This window comes from Bison bison, unplaced genomic scaffold, assembly GCF_000754665.1.
Source record: "Bison bison bison isolate TAMUID 2011002044 unplaced genomic scaffold, Bison_UMD1.0 scf7180017864072, whole genome shotgun sequence".
Taxonomy (NCBI): Eukaryota; Metazoa; Chordata; class Mammalia; order Artiodactyla; family Bovidae; genus Bison; species Bison bison.
The window spans coordinates 6,130,594-6,156,541 of record NW_011494644.1 but is presented as its reverse complement, the minus strand read 5'-3'; the positions used below and the strand labels follow the sequence as shown (position 1 = coordinate 6,156,541).

General features: G+C 42.1%; 1 protein-coding gene across 1 annotated transcript in view; it reads right to left on the bottom strand.

Moving 5' to 3' along the window:
* Positions 1–2,766: 2,766 nt before the first annotated feature.
* The window catches only part of DCTN5 (dynactin 5 (p25)), a 30,880-nt gene continuing 7,698 nt past the window's right edge, over positions 2,767–25,948 (bottom strand). Inside the window, exons 3-6 of the mRNA XM_010837208.1 lie at positions 16,803–16,921; positions 13,760–13,871; positions 7,841–7,943; positions 2,767–4,732 (exon numbers count right to left, since the gene is read on the bottom strand). Of these exons, the coding sequence (XP_010835510.1) occupies positions 4,635–4,732; positions 7,841–7,943; positions 13,760–13,871; positions 16,803–16,921 (432 nt within the window). The 3' untranslated portion in view covers positions 2,767–4,634. The remainder of the gene's footprint in view (positions 4,733–7,840; positions 7,944–13,759; positions 13,872–16,802; positions 16,922–25,948) is intronic.

Sequence of the window (25,948 nt, the reverse complement as noted above, 5' to 3'; positions counted from 1 at the left end):
CTGGCTTTTCCTAGGATACACACGATTGTCAACACCTTTAAAGCAGTATCAGTCCGTAATTAAACACTCACTTACTAATTATAGTAGCTAGTGTTTTGTCTTGCCAGCACCTTGTTTTGGAAATACGCTTTGCTGTTTCTCTGCAATGCTGAGGACGGGAGGGGAGGAAAGGTCATGACCCGGATCAGGTTAATTATAGTGCCATACACTCTTGGTCACAGGGGGCTCATGACAGCCTGATGAGAAAGTTTCTTTCAGTTCAGTTCAGTCGCTCAGTCGTGTCCAACTCTTTGCGACCCCATGAATCGCAGCAAGCCAGGCCTCCCTGTCCATCACCAACTCCCAGAGTTCACTCAGACTCACGTCCAAATTAGAACTCGAGGAAAGAAAACTTTCAGGGCCACCAAGCTGGGAGGATGCAAGGCTGGGTCTGTCAGCTGCCATGTGCCCTAATGTGTGGAGCAAGACCATGTGCAGCAGGAGAAAAGGAACCAACACACAGGCCTAGAGAGTCTGCCTGCTGACTCTCAAGGTCCACTCTCTCCCTCTTCTACTACCAGAACCTTTTTCCTCCGAGTTTTGGCTGCCCAGCTAGACACTAAATTTACAGCCTCCTGTGCAGTTACATGTGGTCATGTGACAAGAAAGTAGGAGCCTGGGTACCTGATGACATTGTGGAGCCCAGCCACCTACCTCTGCTGCACCACTTGCCTATCCCTGCGCTGTGAGGTCAGCGAAATTACCTTCTCTCTCATATTCAAATAGTCTTCTGTATTTTGATGGTTTCTTTGTCACCACAGCGCAGTCTATACCTCCACTAAAGTAAAGATGAAAAACATATAAAAGGAAAGAGCCCTGTATCTCTGGATAGGGTTGTCCCTACAATGATAGCTGATCACTTACAGAGTGCTTCTAAGCACCAGGAATTGCCCTTACTGTTTACACGTAGTAAATACTACAGTTAATCCATTAACTGAGGTAGTAAAAACCTCCGTTAATCCATTCCAACTCTGTGGATCCCCACTGTTACAGCCTATGATCCCCATTGTATAGCCTATGATGCGAAAGCACAGAGAGATTAAGTAACTCGCCCAGGGTTCACACTACATTGCTTCTCAAGCTGGTCCTTTCTGTGATTGTTATGTAAGTCAATAAAACCCCTTTTTTGCTTAAATTGATTCAAGCTGGATTTCTGCCACTTGCAACAAAGCGTTGAAATTCGATTTTTATCTAATCTAGTTTGTATATTCTTTTATAGCTTGCTAACTTGTGCTACGGAACTGTAAGACACCATTTAATGGCCACAAGCAGGACAATTCTTTCAAGAAACCAGCTCCCACTTAACTAGTCAGAACACAGTTGTAGCTACAACAGGGCCCAGGGCCAGGAGACCATCTTTTCAGAGGGGGCACTAGGCTTCCTGCCTATGGCAGATATTTGCAGATGGGCCAACAATACCCAGTCCCAACCCTCTTTTCCTTGCCTGCCTGAAATGCTTTCTGTGCAGCAAAGGCTCGCCAAATGATTCCATTTGGGGCAATGAAAGGTACTGTGCTTCCTGATAGCTCAATTGGTAAAGAATCTGCCTGCAATGTAGGAGACCCCAGTTCAATTCCTGGTATGGGAAGATCCACTGGAGAAGGGATAGGCTACCTACTGCAGTATTCTGGCCAGGAGAATTCCATGGACTGTATAGTCCAGGGGGTCGCAAAGAGTTGGACACGACTGAGTGATTTTCACTTGCACTTGCAAAAGTTATTAGAACATGGAAGGATTCTGCATAATGATTTAAAGTATGAGCTCTAGGGCCAGAATGCCTAAATTCACCATTGTAGATGTAGAAATTTGGACAATTTATCTCTGCTCCTTAGGGAGAAAAACTGGACCTATCTCATAGATACTGTGAGGATTAAAGGCGTCAATAAAGGTAAAGAACTCAAAAGAGGGATATTTCCTGGGTGGTCCAGTGACTAAGACTCCAAGCTTCCAATGCACAGTGCCTCAGTTCAATTCCCGGTCAGGGAACTACTAGATCCCACATGCCACAACTGAGAGTTCACATGCTGCAACTAAAAACCACACGTGCTGCAACGAAGACCGAGGATCCCACATGCGTGCTGCAATTAAGACCCGGCAGAGCCAAAAAAAGAACTCAGAAGAGTACTTGGTATATGGCAAACAACATATATGTTAACAACTGCCATTTTTATCACTTGTATGTGCCAAAATGGAACAACCTCTAAGATATATTGTTAAGTAAAAGGAGAAAGATGTGGGATAGTGCATCCGTATGAGTACAGAGGCTGGTGTGGACGTGTGTATCTGTTCATGTCAAGAACAGACTAATGGTACAACAGTCTGAAAATTATTCTGAGTGGTTGCCTGTGGGAAGTAGAGCATAGGACTGGATTCTGGATTGGCAAAATCTATTACATTGTATGTCCTTTCTTTAGTAACTGGATAGGATTTTTGGAATTGTGTACTCAAATTACTTGGGCTACCCTAGGGGCTCAGCAGTAAGGAATCCACCTGCAATGCAGGAGATGCGGGTTCAATCCCTGGGTCAGGAAGAGAAAGAAGGTCCTTTGGAGAAGGAAATGGTAATCCCCTCCAGTATTTTTGCCTGGGAAATCCCATGGACAAGAGAAGCCTGGCAGGCTACAGTCCACGGGGCTGTGAAAGAGTTGGACATGACTTAGCGACTTAGCGACAACAGCTCAAATTACCTAAAGATTTTTAGAAGGCTCAGGAAAAGAAACACCCCACTTTCTGTTAATTTTGGTTGTTCATCAACAAAATGGATAGTCAAAAAATCATGTCAGTTATAAAGTAAGTAAATAAAAGAAGAAAACGGACAGTTAGTCATGTCAAGTGGCAAGCTTCCTTTTGGAGGTATTCAATCATGCACTGGAAGGGAATCTATCAGACACGCCCTGGAAAATTTCTCTAGGGAGCAAGAGGTTAGCTAAGGGCACATCTAAGCTCTGCCAACTCCAAGATCCTCCTTTTTGGTGGTCCAAAAAGAGAAAGGAGCTAGGGTATATGGCTCCCCAAAAAGCTGCAACCATCACAGACTGCTGGCATGACACAGGATGCAGTGGACTGTCCCATTTCACTGGGGCAGAGCTTAAGAATGTGGGCTGTGGAGCCAAACACACGAGTGTGACTCCTTCACCATGCCAATTAGACCAAGTTATCTAACATTTTTGAGTTTTTATCCTCACCAGTGAAGTGGCGATAACATCCAGCTTATAGGGCTGGTGTAAGCTCTAAGTAGGCAAGTGACTACAAAGTCTGTAGGAGGACACCGGGAACACAGTGAGGTGCCCAAGGAAGAGAGGTCGCCATTGCTGGAGGTGAACAGTGATCGTCTTCAAATGACTTGTTTCATGTGCCATGCCTTTAATGTACAAACATAAAAAATAAGAAACCAGAAAGCAGTCTTACATTCAACTAGCAAAGATGACTACATACAGTTCTTTTTGCAAACCCCAGACCGATGTTAAGTCAAGACAGCTGCTGCTAGATTCTAACCTTTGAGGCTGAACTGTCCTACCCCATTCACAGCAGCACTAGAGCATCGAGCAAGGCCAGCCTTTTCAGGCCTTCACTTCTAAGTCTTCCTACTAGAACAGAATGGGAAGGGCTGAGATATTACCTAGAAGATATGGATAGCACTGGCAACTCTGTCTACTCCTTGGGGTTCCATGCCCCCAGAATGATTTTAAGAGGCCCCCATGTACATATGAGATTGGGCCCAAGTATAGATATTTTGGTCTGAACTGTGAGGTTTATGGCAAATGTAGTGTGGTTTGAATGGTTCCAGGCCAAGCAGCAAGTGTCAAAAATGCTACATCTCCAGTGAAATAAGGCATACACTGCTTCCCCTAAATACCATGAGACAAGGAGTGGCTGCCAGTCTAGTCCATCCACATGGGAGACTTAAACCTGGGACTTTGCAAAAATAAAATCTGGATGCTAAGGGATGCTTTCTGGATGCTTTCACTAAGCTTTTAGTGAAAGCCAAGGCCCTAGAATAGAAGGCTAGAAAGTCTTTAATTATTCACCCCGAATTAAGATGATCAGGTTATTTTGGAAAGAAGAGAAATACTAACCACCCTCCCTTCAAGTTTTAGTAGCCAAGAGGAATCTGGGCTCTGAAAAGTGGCAAACAGTGTTTTTGCAGATGACAAGCAGCTGTGGCAACTGGCCAACTGCATGAGCAGCAGGGACGCCAACAGTGATGCTCACTGTGGCAGCTCATGGCCACGGGCCACACACAACCTCCCCGCTGGGACAGATGCCCTGCTCCATCCGGCTGTCCGCAGGGCCAAGGGGTGGGAGTGCTGGGAACAGATGAGTCTGTGCTCCCCACATCATGGTACAGAGTGACAGTGAATAGATACAGTTTAAGCACAGCATTTGGAGACAACCCTCCAGTCATTCTGTTAGTAAAGTCTTAAGAACTTAGAGCCTGGGAGGACTGAGAAATTCTAAAGAATGAAACCAAAATAAAAAATAAAGAGGGTGGGAGATGTCAAAGACACAAGAGCTCTTTGTAGATGCTGTCTGGCTCACTTTGTCCCCAAGTTCATCTCAGAGCTCAAGCAAATTCGAGACACAAGGCAGAGACATTAGACCTGTGTCAAGGGCAAAAACTTCTGGTAGTAGCTCTTGGTGACGTCAATCATCAGCTCCTGGGTACATTCTGGGAGCTCCCCTGAGAAGAGTCCTGGGGAAAGAAAGACCTGGTCAACCACAAGGAGCCAGAGGAGGCCCACATGCAGCTCTGACTTCTGCTGAAACCTCTAGAAGCCTTCTTTAGCTGCAAATGTCTAAATACTAGGTTTTCCATCTTTGGTGCTAACAGAATATTTCCTGACCATATATTCAAGATAATATGAATCTGTGTGTGGAGGGAGTTGGGGGTGGGGTGGGGAATAATACTGTTCTCAAAATGCAGAAATATATTCCAAGTAAAAGAAGTTAGTACATTACTGAAGAGTTAAGGAAATCTGACTACATCAGAGGCTGTTCCAGGTAAGGATTCATCTATTCCCTGGATTCTGGGGTGATGCCTGTGGGGCAAGCCAAGGTGAGCGCTCTTCAGGGGAGAAACTGCCCTGCTATTCATACAATGAAACTGAATCCAAGGCCTGAGCAGTTATATTCGAATCATAGATGGGAGTAGAACAGAAATGCCCAAATAGACAAAAGATGGGGGAAACTTAATGAAGAATTTCCAGGAAAGAGGCACTCACACAGTATGGTATTAGTATAAACTTACACAGATAAGTTTGAAGAGCAATGTAGGAATAACTAGCAAAACTTAAAAGTTCATACCCTGTGATCTGATAATCCAACTTTTAAGAATTTATTCCACAGATAATCTTGCCCAATTGCACAATATAGATACAAAAGCATTAATGCAGCGAAGTCTCTAATTATAAAAAACCAAGTATAACATTTTTTGATCCATTAAACCAGAGGATGATTGGTTATATTATGGGATAATTATGCAATGCAAACCCTATAGCCATTAAAAGGAATGAAGTAAATTGCTCCATACTGACAAGAAAAGATGCCCAAGATATACTAAGGAAGCAAGTTTCCTAACAGAATAGAGAGTGTGAGTCTATTTATATATATAAAAAGTTTCATATTATAAATACATATACATACATAAACACACATATGCATACACTCATAAACATACAAAAACACACACATATACTCTTGTATACATACAGAGAAAACAGGAATGAAAAAATGGTCTTAAAAAAATACACAACTCTCGCAGGCACCTTTTACAAATTAGCAGCGCATTAAGATTTCCAAATATATATTGAATCTGTACAGTATTTAATCTTCTAAAAAAAACTGGTACTCAACACATAAAAATCCAGATTTTTAGCTCCTCATGAAACACCAGAAGTTCACATAATATCATGCCTGTATGCTTAAACAGCTATGATAGGCAATTTCTTCAACTATTTACATATTTTGTCTGGCTCCTGTGGGCATCTGAGTTTTTGGTTCCTAACTTAGAATCTTTCTGGATGCCTCGCCTTTCATTCTGGGGAGCCTTCCAAAAATATGCTAGTTTTCCTGCCACCCCACGCCTCTTGATTAAAGAGGGAGGTTGTCAACAGTAGTATCTAGATGGTTAGCATTTGTTTGTGAAACTACACAAATAAACATGAGAAGTACCCTGCTAGTGCAAAGTACTAGACTCTAAACAAAGAGTCTTGGGAGCTCCGTGGTGGTCTAGGGGACTTGCTGCTTTCACTGCCCTAGCCCAGGTTCAGTGCCTGGTTGGGGAACTGAGATTGCATAAGCTGAGTAGTCAAATAAAAATAAATAAATAAATAAACAAGGAGTCTTAAGTGCTTGTCAAAGCCTCCCCGCTAACCAGCACTGACACCCTGGATAATTCAACCTCTCCAGACCTCAGTTTCCTCACCTACACAATGATCTCTAAGATTCCAGGCAGAACCTCCACACACAGAATTTACTGGGATTTCAAATACCTAGAAGTGCTTCCCTGCAATCTGCCATCAATGTTCAAAGACCATAAGTTGGTTCTAAGGGCCTTGAATAAGTTAGAGGAGATTAAACTTTTTTCCAACAACATACTTCTCACCTCAGATCAGATGTTTGTCTCACAACCACTCAAAACAATTAAGACTGTTCTGATCTAGCACTTGCTAAGAACTGTTAAGCTGTTTCACAGTGGGAACTCAGTATGGGGAGAATTACTAAATGAGTCTCTTCCTCCTCTGCAAATGTAGAGATGCATGAAAGTGCAGAATGGCTCATTTCCTCCCCAAAGAATCTTAGTGGATGATTTATGTATCTCTTTGAAATTCATATTCAATGATCTGAGTAATGAGATTTTTTTTATATTGGAAAAACAATTAAACCACCCAGTGGCTAGATACCATATACTGTCAAATCCTCTCTCTTCATATCATCTTCCATCTGTGAATCTGTCACGTACCTCTGTATGTTCTAGGAGGTTTCCACTGAGTGAAACAACAGGTAGAAGAAAAGAGACTGTCTTGAGGTAGGGGTAGGGGAATGTGAGGTTTTTCTTTTGCTTTTTGCTTTTCGGTGTTTTCCAAGCTTTCAACAATAAGCATGGATTGCTTCAGTCTCCCCACATTTATAATCTGCATCTCTTGAGCTCATAAGGACTTTGCCTGTGGGCATTCCATCAACCAAGGTCAAATGATAATATATTTGCTTTTCTTGGGTATCCCAGAGCTCTCACTGGTCTTTGGCCATGTTTTATGGTAATATTTCAGTTAGGGCATTTCTGAGCAGGCAGGAAGTACAAGTTCAAACCCCCAACCATTGTGAGGGTAAGGCCATCATCTGGAGAGACTTTCTTTTTCCACCCAGAGCCCAGGCCAAGACAGACACTCTTCTTTGTACTCTTCCTGTGTTGGGGGCAGATTCATCCTCCATCAACTTTTTACTGAGGGAAAGCCCTTCAAGAGGATCTCATTGCCCTGTGTGGATCCGAGGCTTTATCTCTCATCCCACATGAGCATCAAATCCTAAACCATACAACTATAGAGATGGCATCACCTGAAGCATCCTTGAAAGTCTGCATTTAGTTTCCACTTTGCTTCTGATTCCTAATAATTTCCTTATGAATCCAATTATGCATGTAAAAAGATACAAGTTCTATTTTGGATAGCATTTATAGGTACTCCGTATCAGAAGAGTATTTCAGTTAGCTAGACTAACATACTGTTAAGAGACAGAAAAGGCATGCATGACTTTTGTGAAAGAAAATAAACTTTAGTTTTAATAATTAACACCCGCGGGTTACCTGGGCAGCCTGAGAAGATGGTGAACGGTGGGACCACAGTTTCTGGCGGTAATACTGTGTTGTCGAGAATTTTGCAACAGTCTTTCAGCACACACCGGCGCCCCTGAAATTAAAATCTTGTTAATAGGAAACAGACCAGGAAATGGGAGTAAAAGCTGTCTTGTCTGCTGTGTTATTGTTGTTTAGTTTCCAGTCACGTCTGGCTCTTTGCAACCCCATGGACTGCAGCCTGCCAGGTACCTCTGTCCATGGACCTCTCCAGGAAAGAACACTGGAGTAGGTTGCCGTTCCCTTCTCCAGGGGATCTTTCCAACCAGGGGATCGAAATCAGGTCTTCTGCATTGCAGGCAGATTCTTTACTGTCTGAGCCATCAGGGAAGCCTATAATCGTCGTGGTCAGGGACAAAAGTGTTGGCCACAATCCCTACCGCAGATGGTACCTGACAAACATGAGGTAGAAACATTAGTGTGTGTGTGTGTGTGTGTGTGTGTGAGTCCTGTGTGTGTTTAAATTTGAAGTGGGGGTTGTACACTAGGGACAGTTCAGGCTATCTTAGGCATTTCAGACTATATGAAATTTGATCTTCAAGAATTCTGTTTAATTTTCTTTGCTTTTACTTAGTGGATATCTGTTGTTGTGCTTGTCCGACATCCACTTCCCTTTCTTCTTGTAACAGAACTTATATTTTTGTTGGATATCACTCCATCCCTATTTCAGTTCATGTGCTTCATCTCTCATCCCAAACTCTAAACCCCAAGCCTGGCTGCAGCCATTGGTTTAGGGAATTGGTATATGAACCGTGATGAATCTCAACATCAGGGCTTCTACTGGGACTACTGGGAAAAGAAGCTCTTTCTAGTAAGGATTCTAGAGGATAGAACAGAATCTTGAACCAGCCACTGGTTTCCATCACTAAAGGACCTGCCTGAGAGGCTTCCAGAGGAAACTAAAAACAGGAAGGAGATTAATTCACATGACATCAACTGAGATGTCAGTTGGAGCCATTTGTGTATGAAATTAGGATCTACTTCTGTGACTGTGGTTCACATTAGCCAGTATGTTTGTTTTGCACCTACCAGTTTAAGGTCTGGTTTTGTTTTTTTTTAAGGTACATTATTATTATCCTCTTCTTTTTTTTTAAGATTTATTTATTTACTCATTTATTTTTTTTTCCACACTGGGTCTTTGTTGCTGTGTGTGGGCTTTCTCTAGTTGCGGTGCATGGGCTTCTTATTGCAGTGGGTTCTCTTGTGTTGTGGAGCAGGGGCTATAGGCTCATGGGCTTCAATAGTTGTGGCTCATGACTCTAGAGCACAGGCTCAGTAGTTGTGACTCGTGGGTTTAGTTGCCCTGCGGCATATGGGATCTTCCCAGACCAGGGATCGAAGCCGTGTCTCCTGCATTGGCAGGTGGATTCTTTACCACTGGACCACCAGGGAAGCCTGTTTGTTCTTTTGTAAACTCCAACTGGACAAGTCTTGGGAAATTCTTCTGAGTATGAAGTTAACAGTTCATTTATTCTGCCATGGGTAAATGGTAGTTATTAGGTAGTCATTCAATTCTGCCATCACCCACAGCATTTTGGGGGCAAGAAATAAGGTTTGGGAGAGTCACGTGTTTCATGACTTAAGGAAAAGGAGACGCTTCTGTATATGGTTAAAGCTATATCTCAGATGCCTTCCACTTGGCATCTCCCTTAGCAAGAAAAACCACAGATATGCAGATGATACCACTCTAATGGCAGAAAGTGAAGAGGAACTAAAGAGCCTCCTGATGAGGGTGAAGGAGGAGAGTGAAAAACCCGGCCTAAAACCCAATATTAAAAAACTAAGATCATGGCATCTGGTCCCAAAACTTCGTGGTAAACAGAAGGAGAAAAGGTGGAAGCAGTGACGGATTTCCTCTTCTTGGGCTCTAAAATCATGCGGTTGGTGACTGCAGCCATGAAATTAGAAAAAGACTGCTTCTTGGCAGCAAAGCTATAACAAACCTAGACAGTGTGTTTAAAAAGCAAAGATATCATTTTGCTGACAAAGGTCCATTTAGTCAAGGCTACGGTCTTTACAGCAGTCATGTACAGATGTGAGAGCTGGACAATAAAGAAGGCAGAGTGCCGAAGAATTGATGCTTTTGAACTGTGGTGCTAGAGAAGACTCTTGAGAGTCCCCTGGAAAGCAAGGAGATCAAACCAATCAATCTTAAAGGAAATCATTCCTGAATATTCATTGGAAGGACTGATGCTGAAGCTGAAGCTCCAATATTTCAACCACCTGATGTGAACAGCTGACTCATTGGAAAAGACCCTGATGCTGGGTAAGATTGAAGGCAGAAAGAGAAGAGGGTAACAGACAATGAGACTGTTGGATGGCATCACTGATTCAGTGGACATGAACTTGGGCAAACTCAGATGGTGAGGGACAGGGAAGCCTGGTGTACTGCAGTCCACGGTTTTGGGAAGAGTCAGACACAACTTAGCAACTGAACAACAATGTGTCTCAGACGACTTGCTGAGTAAATGCAAGTCTTGGTCTTTACCAGTTGCATTTGCATCATCCAAGCCTATAGTTCACTCGTGTTCTGGTCAGAATATCAGATAAAACATACTGGGCTGAGGATGTGGAACACATAACAAATACCAAGATAATGCTAACCCATCTAGATCTCAGACTTTACCAAAGAATAGGAAACACTTTGATTTCATTGTGTTCAAAATTTCCCCCAATACTAAGTACCTAAATCATATGTATGTCCAAGAGCTCCTGGGTAGATTGCCAAATGAATTTTTTAAAAAGCTTATACTTCGAAGGTCTGAATTTCTTCAGTTGTCTCCAGCTGGGTGGATAATAGCCAAGCTGGGCAACATCTTTAGGTCAGAAGCAAGTTATGACTGCATATCTTCATTTCTCCTTGGAAAACTCTCTTCCATGAATCACCTGTTATTGGCAATATCGAAAATGGAGCAGATGGCCAGCTCCCCTGGTGACTCCCAAATTAACTCAAAGATTCCCTAAGATGCTGAGGCTCCTAAAAACCCAGACCAAGCACGTGGGGCACTGAGCAAAAGGAAATGAGGTGCTGCATGTGGCAGGATACCCTCACAGACAGGGATCCACAGACAAAGGGCCCTGGAAAAGAAGAGCAGTGGAAAGGAGCCTTCCCACTGTGTACCTCGGTTACCAAACAGCCGGAGGGCACCTGCTTGTCTAGTTAGCCATTCTGCCCACTCAGAGAAATGTGCTCATTTGGGTTTCAGAGAATTCTGGGTAAACTGGTCGATTCCACAGCAGCAAAATAAAAAATGCAGGTACTTCTTAGGCATGAATGACTTGGCAATAGCTGAGGAGGTAAACAGCTGTAACTGCTTCTTTATTCTTTCCTGGAGAACTTTTCAAGAAGGAGTTAAGAACTACATGTTGCTGGTATTACACCTACCCTTATCTCCTATTTTTTTTTTTTTTTGCTGTTTTCTTTTTTCTTCCTTCTTTTTTTTGGTTGCACTGCATGGCATGTGGGATCTTAGTTTTCTGACCAGGGATCAAACTCATGCCCCCTGCATTGGGAGTGTGGAGTCTTAATCACTGGACTACCAGGGAAGTCCCATATCTCTTTAACCCAGTTATTTAGCAAATTTCTTCCATCCTGTGAAACAGCATGTAAAACCAAGCCTGCCAGGGTGCTATTAAGATTAAAGATAAATGTAAACCTTAAGGCATGGTAACAGTTGACCCGTAATGCCTGTTAGGCTTTTCCTGAAGACTTTTGGGCAATTCTGATTAACACTCATACCTTCCCATCTCCAAGCAGAAGTTACAGTACTACATGAGATGCTGCAGGAAGGATCTGTGTGTCATGGGGACAGCTGGACTCTAAAGAGTTCCTACTAGCTTTGAGATTCTCAAAGCATCTTTCTCCTGAGAATTTGTAAAGGCTCAGCAAATAAGTACAGCCAGTGCCAAACAATGACAATACCAGGAGTTGATGCACTGAAAAGTGATATAAAAAGCAGACGCTGAACAATAGGACTAAAATTTCCTAAGCATTGGGAATAGCATTTGGATATTAACTATTCAGACATCTGGCTCTGGACCCAAAGGACTAGGCTACTATGCTATGTCTTCACATTACTGAGGAAAATATCAGAAAAATTCAGCTTTGGCTTGGAAAGTCTCCTCTAATCAAGCAGTTAGTGAGGAAAGAGGATGGATTTCACTATCTTCTCCCTCTCCTCAACATCAGGCTGAACCAAAGACATTCTGTCTCTAATACATATTAAGGAACTCCTCCAGAGAATATTTGGCAAAACAACTGCTCCCCTTAATTTTGAGTAACAAGTCAGACTGGAATGTTTTTCTCAGCAACATGGTTCTCTGCACTGTCCACCTTTGCTGTAGCCTCATGGCTCCTGGAAAGTGACTGCATGGTTTCTGCAGATTTTCTCATACTTTAGGGTCTGAGTTTTATCCAGAGCAGAGAGCTGACTTTGTGTTAATAGGAGCAGCCATTTAAAAACAGGAAAGGGTGGAGAAGGCAATGGCACCCCACTCCAGTACTCTTGCCTGGAAAATCCCATGGACGGAGGAGCCTGGTAGGCTGCAGTCCATGGGGTCGCTAGGAGTTGGACACGACTGAGTGACTTCACTTTCACTTTTCACTTTCATGCACTGGAGGAGGAACTGGCAACCCACTCCAGTGTTCTTGCCTGGAGAATCCCAGGGACGGGGGAGCCTGGTGGGCTGCCGTCTATGGGGTCGCACAGAGTCGGACACGACTGAAGCGACTTAGCAGCAACCTAGAAATGTATTAGAAACCCTTCCTGGAAAAGGCATGGAATTAGTGTATATCATGCTTGCTAAGTGCTTCCTAGGCTTTGTTTGGTAAGCCTTAAAAGTCACAAATCTCACATCATTATATCAAAAAATGAGTATCTTTCTCTGTACTTTTGATGTGTATTTAATCATGGATCATACTGTGGATTATAAAAGGTTTTATTTCAACTATGTGTGAAATTAATACATGGTTATTAATAAAAGTAAATGGCTTTTAGTGAAAAAAATAAAAACAGGAGAGGGGTCTTGGTTTTCCCAGAATCTGAGGGACAAATATAAAATGTAGGAAATATTTTCCCTGAAAATTTAGGGAGTTTGCCTCTGATCATTCTCAATCAGGATGGACTCAGAAATCCTAACTGAAATCAACCTCTTCATCTAAGAAATATCAAGAAATTCAGCCTTGGAAAGCTTTGGCTGGGTTAATGTTTGGCATTAACAAACTAATGCCATGGCACCTGTGGACCTGTGTCCTACAGGTTCTGCTGAGCGAGAGGCCCACTAGCACCTGGCAGGCCCAGCATCTTGAACCATGTGCAGCTACTTTGACGTCATGCCCTTTGGTGACTGTGACCCCTACACATGCCAATCTCTCCCCTGAAACACTTTCTCTCCTCTTGTCTACGAACCAATTTTGATTCACCCTTCAAGATCCCCTCACCCCACCAGACTCTAAGATTCTCAAGGTGAGGTGACAGGGAGGCCACATAGTGGCATGGCTACTCACACCACCGGGGTTCAAATTCCAACTCTAGCATTTACTAGCCTTGTCAAATCCCCTAATATCAGAGGTCTTCAGTCTCCTCACCTGAAAATAGGGATAATTACAGTCTATCATCCTTGGATGGTTGTGAAGATTAAATGAAATAACCAAAGGCAAGAGTTTAACATCATATACAAAAGAGTCCATAAAGGTTAGCCATGATTACTAGTGCCTAGGAAGAATTCCAAATTTAATGACAATTCTGGTAAACTAGTAGACCAGAAAAAACTTCTACCCTGCTTGATGACAGAAGCAAAGGCCCACTGATGGGAGGGACAGGAGCTCAAAGGGGAGTGAGGCTGCTCAGCCAGCCAAGTCAGCATACTCACAATCACACAATTCTTGCCAACGTGAACATAAGAGCCAATCTGAGCTGCGTTGACCACACAATCTTCCTCAATAAAGACGTGGTCCCCAATATGTAAAGGAAAAAATGCAACGCTATAGAAGAAAGAGAACAAAGAACAGTCAAGGTGATGTACTTCTGGTCAAGGTTTATAAAACTAAAGATCATAACTGCAACTCCGTCTTGTCTTAATAAGACTGCCCCTAGCAAGGAAAGAATCCTCACGTTTGAGGAATTCTGCAACATTGAAGAAGATGCATGTGACTACTAAACCGAAATCAGAAATGTTAGACTACAGAAATGTGAAGCAAATAGCAAAAGAGCAAGGGAAAGACCTTCAAAGTTAGAAAAGCTAGCATCAAATAAAAACAAATGAACGTTTTGCTCATTCCAGCCTCCTCTGAAAATGCCCACAGATCACATTTTCATTAATCTTCTCTATAATGCTTCAGGGGACGATGTAATGTTCATGGGATATAATTCCCAACATGCTGAAAATTTATATATTGTCTGGTTTTACTGCCTGACTCTATGTTAGGAACTGGGGAATACAATGGCGAGCAAAAGGGACTTGATCCTGCCCATGAGGAGATTACAATCAGGAGAAGAGAGATTAAATAAATGATTAAATAAGTAATTAGTTACAACTATGATAAGGGCTACAGAGGAAAAATAACACATCATGAGGGCATGACAAAAAGAGTTTATTCAGACTGGAGGTTTGGTAAAAGCTTAATTGAAAATGACATTTAAGCCAAGACTTAAGGAGTTAGTAGCGTTTCTCTAGACTTGTGACATGATTCACATTCTCCAGGACTCCTCAAATGTAACTGACAGTGGTCTGTGATCATACTTCCAAGAAATTTCAGTTCTTGGATGTAAAATATTGGGACTAGAACTAATACAAAGCAGCTGGATACTCACTGGCTCTTTGCAGTCCTGTGTTCTATTTTGTCAGAAATATTTTATCAGAGATGATACCTGTCTTCCACACACCTGTAACTTAGTTAAATCTTCCTTAGTTTATTTGCATTTTTAGTCTAGACCCCTTGGGTAACAGTGGATTCCTTAATTTTATCATAGTCTATAGCAGGCTGTCAACTCTTCAGTTTTAAACTGAAAACTCTTTACTCTTCTCCAGTTCTGGTATTGAGACATACAGGGAAGGAAATCGACATTCACCTTCTATGCCTGTGTTCTATTTCTGTATTTCTCATGAGGACTACTTTTTTACTTTTTATTTTATATTGGAATATAGCCAATTAACAGTTTTGTGATAGTTTCGGGTGGACAACAAAGGGACTCCGCCATACACATACATGTATCCATTCTTCCCTTAAACTCCCCTCCCATCCAGGCTGCCACATGTGGACTATTCTTACTTATACATCCCTCCAGTCACTGAAAAGACTGTTCATTTTCAGTCTTCTTCCTGGACCATATCCAGCCCAATAATGCCTTTATCAGGAGGTGGAGTCAACAATTCCAGCAGAGCATCAGTTACTGTATGAAATCATGAAAAGGTTTTCTGGCTCCCCCTCAAGCACCTTCTGAACTCATGAGCAAAAGTTTTCATTCGAATTTCGTATGATATACAATGACTCCCTGCTCCAATTCTTGTATGTAATGAAATCCTCGAGTCCAGCATCACTACAAGAAATGCAGACGACTCCTGCATGATATATATCCGAGTATTACTGTCTGAATCAACTGCCCTCTTCTGTTCCTCCCTAGCCATGCCCATACCCCAGGGTCAGCAGTACCCTAGTACATCGTGGCTATCCTGTTGCAGCGTTATATGCTATAGTAGCTGTTGAGTCAGTAATTTCTACAAGGTGGTGGTGATTGCTGTTGCTTGAACTGAGGTGTAGCTCATTTTATATAAGTTTCAGGCATACAACATAGTAGTTCACAATTTTAGAGGTTTATAAAATATTATCTATATTCCCTGTGCTGTACAATATATCCTTGTTGCTTATTTATTTTATATGCAGTAGTCTGTACTTAATCCCCATCCCCTATCTCACTCCTCACCCTCCCGCTGGTAACCACTAGATTGTTCTATACACCTGTGAATCTCTCTTTTTTGTTACATTCACTTGTTTGTTTTATTTCTAACACTAGGTTTTGAGACCCCATTTTATCCATATTTTATATGCCCAGATTATAACCTAGTGACTGGTGTAAGGAAAACACTCAATAAATGATTGTTGAATTATTGGATGGGAAGCAGATGGTGCCATGGGTAGGAGCCAGGAGAGCAAGCAGAGAGGGAGGCAAAGAGAATACTCCATATCAAGCATAGAGGGCAGTCTTCCTGCCCTGCCCACAATTTTTCTTTGACAATCCTTATTCCCACTGAGAGATCAGTCAGCCTGACTTGACCATACCCTCTGGGTCAAAGCTGTTTGTAGACTAGGGGTGGGCACCTAACTGCAAACTAAGCCAATCAGATTCACTCTAACCAAAGATTTTGTTAATAGGACAATTTAAAATCTCTGATTGGTATTTAGGCTGGAAACCTCAAAGAAGACGTGATATAATTAAAGGGCTGAGGCAGCAAAGTTGGCTCCAGGAGAAAAGTGGGAAGATACAGCAGGAAGAAAAAAGAGGGAAGAAGAAGTACAGAGAGAAGGACAGATAAGAAACTGTCTCAGTGGTAGAGTAGCAGACAGACAGAATAGTGGTCTTTATTTTGGCAAGCTGTCCAGCTCCAGGTTCCAGTCCCTTGTGAAACCTGGCCCCCTTTTTCTACCCTGAAACTCCATCAAATACACCTGTGTCTGTTTAATCAGAAGCCCACCCCCCCCGCACCCCGCCCCTGTTTTTGCCAGCTTAAGTGGATTGTTTCTGGCAACTAACCACCAACTAGACTAAGACAACTGCCACCAATTGTGCTCATTATGGTGTGTTCTCAGTGTTCCAAAAAGTATAGACCCGCTCCTTCTCCCATGACTCCACACATGCATTTCACCACCAGAAGCAGCATCTTGCTCAAGACCGAAACAAATGATTAAATTACATACCCTTTGCTGAATTTCTTGAATGGTGGCCTTATGACACTCCGACTTTTTACAACACAATGACGTCCAACTCTTACATTTGCCAGATCGCCTCGGATAATACAGTCATTCATCACAATGGTCTATAAAACAAAGCAGCACATTTTTAAAATGTATTTTAATTGGAGGATAATTACTTTACCACAATGTGTCGCTTTCTACTATACAACAACGTGAATCAGCTCTAAGCATACATACATTCCTTCCCTCTTGAGCCTCCCTGCCACGCTCAAAATCATACCTCTCTAGGTCATCACGGAGCACCAAGCTGAGCTCCCTGTGTTATAGAGCAGTTTCCCGCTAGCTAGCTATTTTACAGATCGTAGTGTATGTATGTCAATGCTACTCTTCCAATTTATCTCACCCTCTCCTTCCCCCACGTCTACAAGTCTGTTCTCTACATCTGTGTCTCTATGCCTACCCTGCAAATAGACTCATCAGTACCATTTTTCTAAAGTCTATATATATGCATTAATATATGCTATTTGTTTTTTTCTTTCTGACTTACTTCACTCTGTATGACAGAATCTAGGTACATCCATCTCACTACAATTGACTCAATTTTGCTCCTTTTTATAGCTGAGTAATATTCCATTATATAAATATATACCACAACTTCTTTATCCATTCATCTGTTGATGGACATCCAGGTTGCTTCCATGTCCTGGCTATTGTAAACAGTGCTACAATGAAAACTGGGATACATGTGTCTTTTTGAATTATGGTTTTCTCAAGGTATATGCCCAAGTGGATTGCTGGGTCATATGACAGTTTTATTCCTAGCTTTTAAAGGAACTTCCATGTTATTCTCCATAGTGGCTGTATCATTTTATTTTCCCACCAACAGTGCAAGAGGGATTACTTTTTCCCACATCCTTTCCAACATTTATTATTTGTAGATTTTTGGATGATGGCCATTCTGACTGGGGTGAGGTGATACTTCGGTGTTGTTTTGATTTGCAGTTCTCTAATAATGAATGGTTTGCTTGGAGACAAACAGAGATCATTCTGTCGTTTTTGAGACTGCCTCCAAGTACTGCATTTCAGACTCTTTTGTTGACTATGAGGGGATAATCCATTTCTTCTGAGGGGTTCTTGCCCACAGTAGTAGATACAATGGTCATCTGAATTAAATTCACCAATTCCTATTCATTTTAGTTCAGTGATTCCTAAAATGTCAGTGTTCACTCGCCATCTCCCGCTTGACCAATTTATCTTGATTCATGGACCTAACATTCCAAGTTCCTATGCAATATTGTTCTTTACAGCACTGGACTTCACTTTCAGTACCAGGCCCATCCACATCTTAGCGCTGTTTCCACTTTGGCCCAGCCCCTTCATTCTTTACAGAGCTGTTCCTCAGCTCTTCCCTAGTAGCACACTGGACATCTGCCAACCTGGGGAGCTCATCTTCTGGTGTCATATCTTTTTGCCTTTTCATTGTGTTTACATCCAGCATTACAGTAATCCAAGTCTATGCCCCAATCACTATGCCAAAGAAGCTGAAGTTGAACAGTTCTATAAAGATCTACAACATCTTCTAGAACTAACACCAAAATGATGTCCTATTCATTATAGAGGACTGGAATGCAAAAGTAGGAAACCAAGAGATACCTGGATTAACAGGCTTTGGCTTTGTAATACAAAATGAAGCAGGGCAATGGTTAACAGAGTTTTGCCAAGAGAAGGCACTGCTCATAGCAAACACCCTCTTTCAACAACACAAGTGACGACTCTACACATGGACATCACCAGATGATGGTCAGTACCGAAGTCAGACTGATTATATTCTTTGCAGCTGAAGTTGCAAGCCGGAGAAGCTCTGTACAGTCAGCAAAAACAAGACCTGGAGCTTTCTGTGGCTTGGATCATCAGCTCCTTACTACAAAATTCAGGCTCAAGTTGAAGAAAATAGGGAAAACCACTAGGCTATTCAGGTATGATCTTTATCAAATTCCTTATGATTATGCAGTGGAGGTGATGAATAGATTCAAAGGATTAGATCTCGTAAACAGAGTACCTGAAGAACTATGGATGGAGGTTTGTAACACTGTACATGAGGTGGTGACCAAAACCATCCCCAAGAAAAAGAAATGCAAGAAGGCAAAGTGGTTGTCTGAGGAGGTCTTACAAATAGCTGAGAAAAGAAGAGAGGCAAAAGGCAAAGGAAAAAGGCAAGGTATTCCCAACTGAATGCAGAGTTCCAGAGAATAGCAAAGAGAGTTAAGAAACCCTTCTTAAGTGAACAGTGCAAAGAAATAGAGGAAAATGATAGAATGGCAAAGACTAGAGATTGCTTCAAGAAAACTGGAGATAACAATGGAACATTTCCTGGAAAGATGGGCACAATAAACAACAGAAATGGCAAAGACCTAACAAAAGCAGAAGAGATTAAGAACAGGGGGCAAGAATACACAGAAGAACTGTACAAAAAAGGCCTTAGTGACCTGGATAATCATGATAGTGCAGTCACTCACCTAGAGCCAACATCCTGGAGTGTAAAGTCAAGTGGGCCTTAGGAAGCATTAACTACCAACAAAGCTAGTGGAGGTGATGGAATTCCAGTTGAGCTATTTAAAATTCTAAAAGATGATGCTGTCAAAGTACTGCACTCAATATGTTAACAAATTTGGAAAATTCAACAGTGGCCACAGGACTGGAAAAGGTCTGTTTTCATTCCAATATCAAAGAAAGGCAAAGCCAAAGAAACTTCAAATTATCATACAATTGCATTCATTTTCACATGTCAGCAAGATTAGGCTCAAAATCCTTCAAGCTAAGCTTCAGCAGTATGCGAACCGAGAACTTCGAGATGTACAAGCTGGATTTAGAAAACACAGAAGAACCAGAGATCAAATTTTCAACATCCGTGGCTCATAGAAAAAGCAAGGGAATTCCAAAGAGCATCTACTTCTGCTTTATTGACTACACTAAAGCCTTTGACTATGTGGATCACAACCAACTCGAAAATTCTTCAAGAGATGGGAATACCAGACCACTTTACCTGCCTCCTGAGAAACCTGCATATAGGTCAAGAAGCAATAGTTGGATCCGGACATGGAAGAACAGACTGGTTCCAAAGTCAGAAAGGAGTACGTCAAGGCTGTATACTGTCACCCTGCTTATTTAACTTATACGCAAAGTACATCATGAGAAATGCCAGGCTGGATTACTCACAAGCTGGAATCAAGATTGCTGAGAGTTAAATTAACAACCTCAGATATGCAGTTGATACCACTTTAATGGCAGAAAACGAAGAGAAACTAAAGCACCTCTTGATGAAGGTGAAAGAGGAGTGCAAAAGCTGGCTTAAAACTCAACATTTAAAAAAAGAAGATCATAGCATCCAGTCCCATCACTTCATGGCAAATAGATGGGGGGAAAGGGGCTTGGGCTCCAAAATTACTGTGGACAGTTAAACTAAAAGACACTTGCTCCTTGGAAGAAAATCTATGACAAACTAGACAGTGTATTAAAAAGCAGAGACATCACTTTGCCGACAAGATCTGTATAGTCAAAGCTATGGTTTTTCCAGTAGTCATCTATGGATATGAGAGTTGGACCATAAAGAAGGCTGAGCACCAAAAAACTGATGTTTTTCAACTGTGATGTTACAGAAGACTCTTGAGATTCAACTGGACAGCAAGAAGATCAAATCAGTCAATCCTAAAGGAAATAAATTCTGAGTATTTGTTGGAAGGACTGATACTGAAGCCCCAGTACTTTGGCCACTTGAAGCGAACAGCAGACTCATTAGAAAAGACCTTGATGCTGGGAAGGATTGACAGCAAGAGGAGGAGGAGGCAACAGAGGATGAGATAGTTGGATGGCATCACTAACTCAATGGACATACGTTTGAGCAAACTGAGGGATAGAGTGACGGCCAAAGAAGCCTGGCATGCTGCAGTTCATGGGGTTGCAAAGAACTAGATACAACTTAGTGACTGAATAACAATAATGAGTGATGTTGAGCATCTTTCCTTCTGTTTGTTGGCCATCTTCGTGTCTTCTTTGCAGGAATGTCTGTTTAGGTCTTCCGCCCCATTTTTTGATTGGGTTGTTTTTCTGATAGTGAGCTGCACGAGCTGGTTGTATATTTTGGAAATAAATCTTTTGTCAGTTGCTTTGGTTGCAATTATTTTCTCCCATTCTGAGGGTTCTTTTTATCTTGTTTACAGTTTCCTTTGCTGTGCAGAAGCTGTTAAGTTTAATTAGGTCTCATCTGCTTATTTTTGTTTTTATTTCCATTGCTCTAGGAGTGGGGGGTCAAAGAGGAAACAAAGCATATTTTACATAGCCTAAAACATAACAAAAGAGTAGGAAACAAGACACTGAGAGTTATGCTATACTCCACTGAATCACATGTTCTGTCAAAAGGGAAAACTTTTTAAGGTGAAGAGAATTGCCTTCATAATGTTGACTAAAGTTTTTCCAAGATGTTCCCAGTACCTCACAAGCTTTGCCCTTATAATTCCATGAATAGGATTCAATGGATGGACAAACATTTGTTGAGAATACCTGCAGCAGACCTGGCCTATGCACCTTCTCAGATGCACTCATTCCACCTGCCCTCCTGCCTTGGCTGCTTGCTCAGGGAAACTCACAGCTGCCCCCACCTTTGTCTAATCTCCTAACACTACTCATTGCCTCCAGCTTCATGTTCTCAGGGTGAATCCACTGACGTTCTTTTTCCTTTCCCAATTTCTGGACTCAGATTAAATGCTTCACTTCAGGATGTGACACATGGCTTCCCTAGACATTGCCAGGAGGGACTGAATAACATAATTAATTAATTATGGGGGGATTATTAATTTCTCCCAGAAATTGGGGGGAATTAATGCCCCATATTTGGTAAAGAGTAGGCATTCTTGAAGTGTCTGTTGAATAAATAAGGTTAAAAAGTGCATAAGAGGCTTCCCTGGTGGTCCAGTGGTTAAGAATCCACCTTGAAGTACAAAGGACACCAGTTTATTCTCTGGTCCAGAAAGATCCCACATGCTGCAGAGCAACTAAGCCCATGTGACACAACTACTGAGCCAGCAGCACTCTAGAGTCCACAAGCCACAACTACTGAGCCCACATGCCTAGAGCCTGTGCTCCACAACTGGAGAAGCCACTGAAATGAGAAGCCCACGTACCACAACCAGAAAGTAGTCCCCACTCGTTACAACTAGAGAAAGCCCACATCAGCAGTGAAGACTCACCATAACCAAAAAATAAAATAAGTAAGAAAAAAATCTAAAAAGAGTGCATGTGGCTGGGGTTGCAGCTGAGAAAGTAAGCAAGGACCAGATCATGAGGAATTACATATGCTGATTATAGAAGTTTACACTTCTTTTCCATAGAGGATATAAGGAATCAATGAAAGATTTTAAGCAAAGGATTAACACAACTGAATCTTCATTTTAGAAATATTACTCAGGAAGCAGAGCCAACTCATTGGAAAAGACCCTGATGCTGGGAAAGACTGAAGGCAAAGGGAGAAGAGGGCAGGCGAGGATGAGATGGTTGGATAGCAGCACCGATTCAATGGACATAAACTTGGATGAACTCTGGGAGATGCTTAGGGAGAGAGAGGCCTGGAGTGCTGCAGTCCATGGGGTCGCAAAGAGTCAGACATGACTTAGCAACTGAACAACAACAACAAAATTACACTTGCAATTTGCTTCAAAATATTCCACTCTGAAACTGGTTTGAATTTGGCACGTGAGTACAGCGACAAAGGAAGAATGCCAGAATACAGCTAACTGTAGAAGCCGGTGAATAAACACATAGGGCCTCATTCTGTGTTTTCTCTACTGTCCCAAAGTTCCAAATAACACTGCTCATCTATACAAAGTAATGAGGGAGTTCCTTGGTGGTAGTAGTTAGGATTCCAGGTTTTCATTGCCGCGGCCTATCCTACAAGCCATACGGCGCAGCAAAAAAAAAAAGTTTAAAAATAACCAACTATTGGGTTGGCCAACAAGTTCATTTGGGTTCTTCTGTTACATCCTATGGGAAAACCCAAATGAACTTATTGGCCAACCCAATACTAATCCCTGAATATATCCAATGACATGAATAAATCTCAAAAACGTTATGCTGAGTGAAAGAAGCCTGACTCCCAAAATAGTACATGATTCCAATTATAGGAAACTCTAGAAAATGAAAAACTAATCTATATTAGTTTTACACAGGTTACCCAGGTGGCTTGACTGCAGAGAGGCAGAAGAATTAGAGTGATGGGAATATTTTATATCATGACTGTGGTACCAGTTGCTGAGATGTCCACATCAGCCAAAACTCATCCAACTGCATATTTAAAATGGGTACATTTTATTGTACATAATACACCTAAATAAAAATTATTTTTAATATTCCATTATAAAATATTTAAAAAGAAAAAAAAAGAGATTCTATATGACTTGGTCATTGTTCAGATGTTGGGCAAGAAAAAGAGAATCTAGGATGAGGTGAGCAATTCTGGGGATTTGATGATAAATTCAATTTTGAAATGTGGAGTTTGAGGGTCCTGTGGGATGACCAACAGGCAGCTGTGAATAAAGGTCTGGGGCCCAAGATAGAGGGTCAGGGTAGAGAGGTAGATGGAAACACCTCAAATATGTGAATTTAGATAAATCACTGGCCAGAACACCAGGCTCTGAGAAGATACTAAAAATGAAATGCACTCACACCTGAAAGAGCTAACCAATCTGACCTGCATATGTTCAGCCTATAAAACCCCTATCCGTAAAAAGAAACTTTCACATCTGCTGCTGATTGTAAAGTATTACACTTCCTCTTGGTTTTTGTTTCTTTTTGGCCGAGCCTCACAGCTTGTGGGATATTAGTTCCCTGATCAGATACTGAACCCTGGCCCCAGTAGTGAAAATGCTGAGTCCTAACCACTGGTCCCTTCTTCACGGATCACTGCCTTGTCATGGTGAAGGGGCTTGTGTAACCCAATGAAGCTATGAGCCATGCCATGTAGGGCCCCCCAAGACAGAAGGGTCATAGTGGAGAGTTCTGACAAAATGTGATCCATTGGAGGGAATGGCAAACCACTCCAGTATACTTCCTGTTTATATCTCATGAACTGTCTAAAAAGACAAAAAGATGTAACACTGAAAGATGAGTCCCCCACATTGGAAGGTGTCCAATTTGCTACTGGGAAAGAGTGGAAGACAACTACCAGAAATAATGAAGCCGCTGGGCCAAAGCAGAAACAATGTTCAGTTGTGGATGTGTCTGGTGACGAAAGCAAAATCCAATGTTGCATAGGAACCTGGAACATTAGGCCCATGAATCAAGGTAAACTGGACACGGTCAGGCAGGAGATGATAAGAATAAACATCGACATCTTAGGAATCACTGAACTAAAATGGACTGCAAAGGGCGAATTTAATTCAGATGACTATTATATCTACTACTGTGGACAAGAATCCCTTAGAAAAAATGGAGTAGTCTTCATAATCAACAAGAGTCCAAAATGCAGTACTTGGATACAACCTCAAAAATGACAGAATGATCTCGGTTCATTTCCAAGGCAAGTCATTCAACATCACAGTAATTCAAATCTATGCCCCTACCACCAATGCCGAAGAACCTTAAGGTAATCAGTTCTAAATCCCATGGACGGAGGAGCCTGGTAGGCTGCAGTCCATGAGGTCGCTAAGAGTCGGACACGACTAAGCAACTTCACTTTCACTTTTCACTTTCATGCATTGGAGAAGGAAATGGCAACCCACTCCAGTGTTCTTGCCTGGAGAATCCCAGGGACGGGGGAGCCTGATGGGCTGCCGTCTATGGGGTCACACACAGTCGGACACGACTGAAGTGACAGAATAGCATGAAGACCTCCTAGAACTAACATCAAAAAAAGATGTTCTATTCATCAGTGGGGATTGGGATGCAAAAGTAGGAAGTCAAGAGATACCCAGAGTAACAGACAAGTTTGGCTTTGGAATACAGAATGAAGCAGGGCAAAGGCTAACTGAATTCTGCTAAGAGAATGCACTGGTTACAGGAAGCACCCTTATCCAACAATACAAGAGATGACTTTACACATGGATATCACCAAATGATCAATGTCAAAATCAAACTGATTACGTTTTTTTGTAGCCAAAGATGGAGAAGCTATATAAAGTCAGCAAAAACAAGACCTAGAGCTGACTGTGGCTCAGATCATCAGCTTCTCACAGCAAAATTCAGGCTTAAACTAAAGAGAGTGGGGAAAACCACTAGGCCAGCCAGGTATGACTTACATCAAATCCCCTATGAATATGCAGTGGAGGTGACAAACAGATTCAAGGGATTAGATCTAGGAAACAGTGTGCCTGAAGGACTATGGACAAAGGTCCATAATATTGCACAGGATGCAGCAAACAAAACCATCCCAAAGAAAAAAAGCAAGAAGGCAAAGAGGTTATCTGAGGAGGCTTTACAAATAGCTGAAGAAAGAAGTGAAAGTACATCCAATTAAACACAGAGTTCCAAAGAATAACAAGAAGAGACAAGAAGGCCTTCTTCCATGAACAGTGCATAAAATAAGAGGAAAACAACTGAAGGGGAAAGACTAGTGATCTCCTCAGGAAAATCAGAAATATCAAGGGACTATTTTGTCCAAAGACAGGCACAATAAAGGACAGAAATGGTAGAAACCTAGTAAACGCTGAAGAGATCAAGAACAGATGGAAAGAATACATGGAAGAACTGTACAAAAAAGATCTTAATGAACCTGATAACTACAATGATGTGCTCAGTCACCCAGAGCCAGATATTCTAGAATGTGAAGTCAAGCGGGCGCAATGGCACCCCACTCCAGTACTGTTGCCTGGAAAATCCCATGGATGGAGGAGCCTGGTAGGCTGCAGTCCATGGGGTCGCACAGAGTTGGACATGACTGAAGCGACGCAGCAGCAGCAGCTGTTAATAAAACTGTGGATGCGATGGAATTCCAGTAGAGCTATTCAAAACCCTAAAGGATGATGATATCAAAGTGTTGCACTCAGTTCAGTTCAGTCGCTCAGTCGTGTCCGACTCTTTGCGACCCCATGAACCGCAGCACACCAGGCCTCCCTGTCCATCACCAACTCCCGGAGTCCACCCAAACCCATGTCCATCAAGTC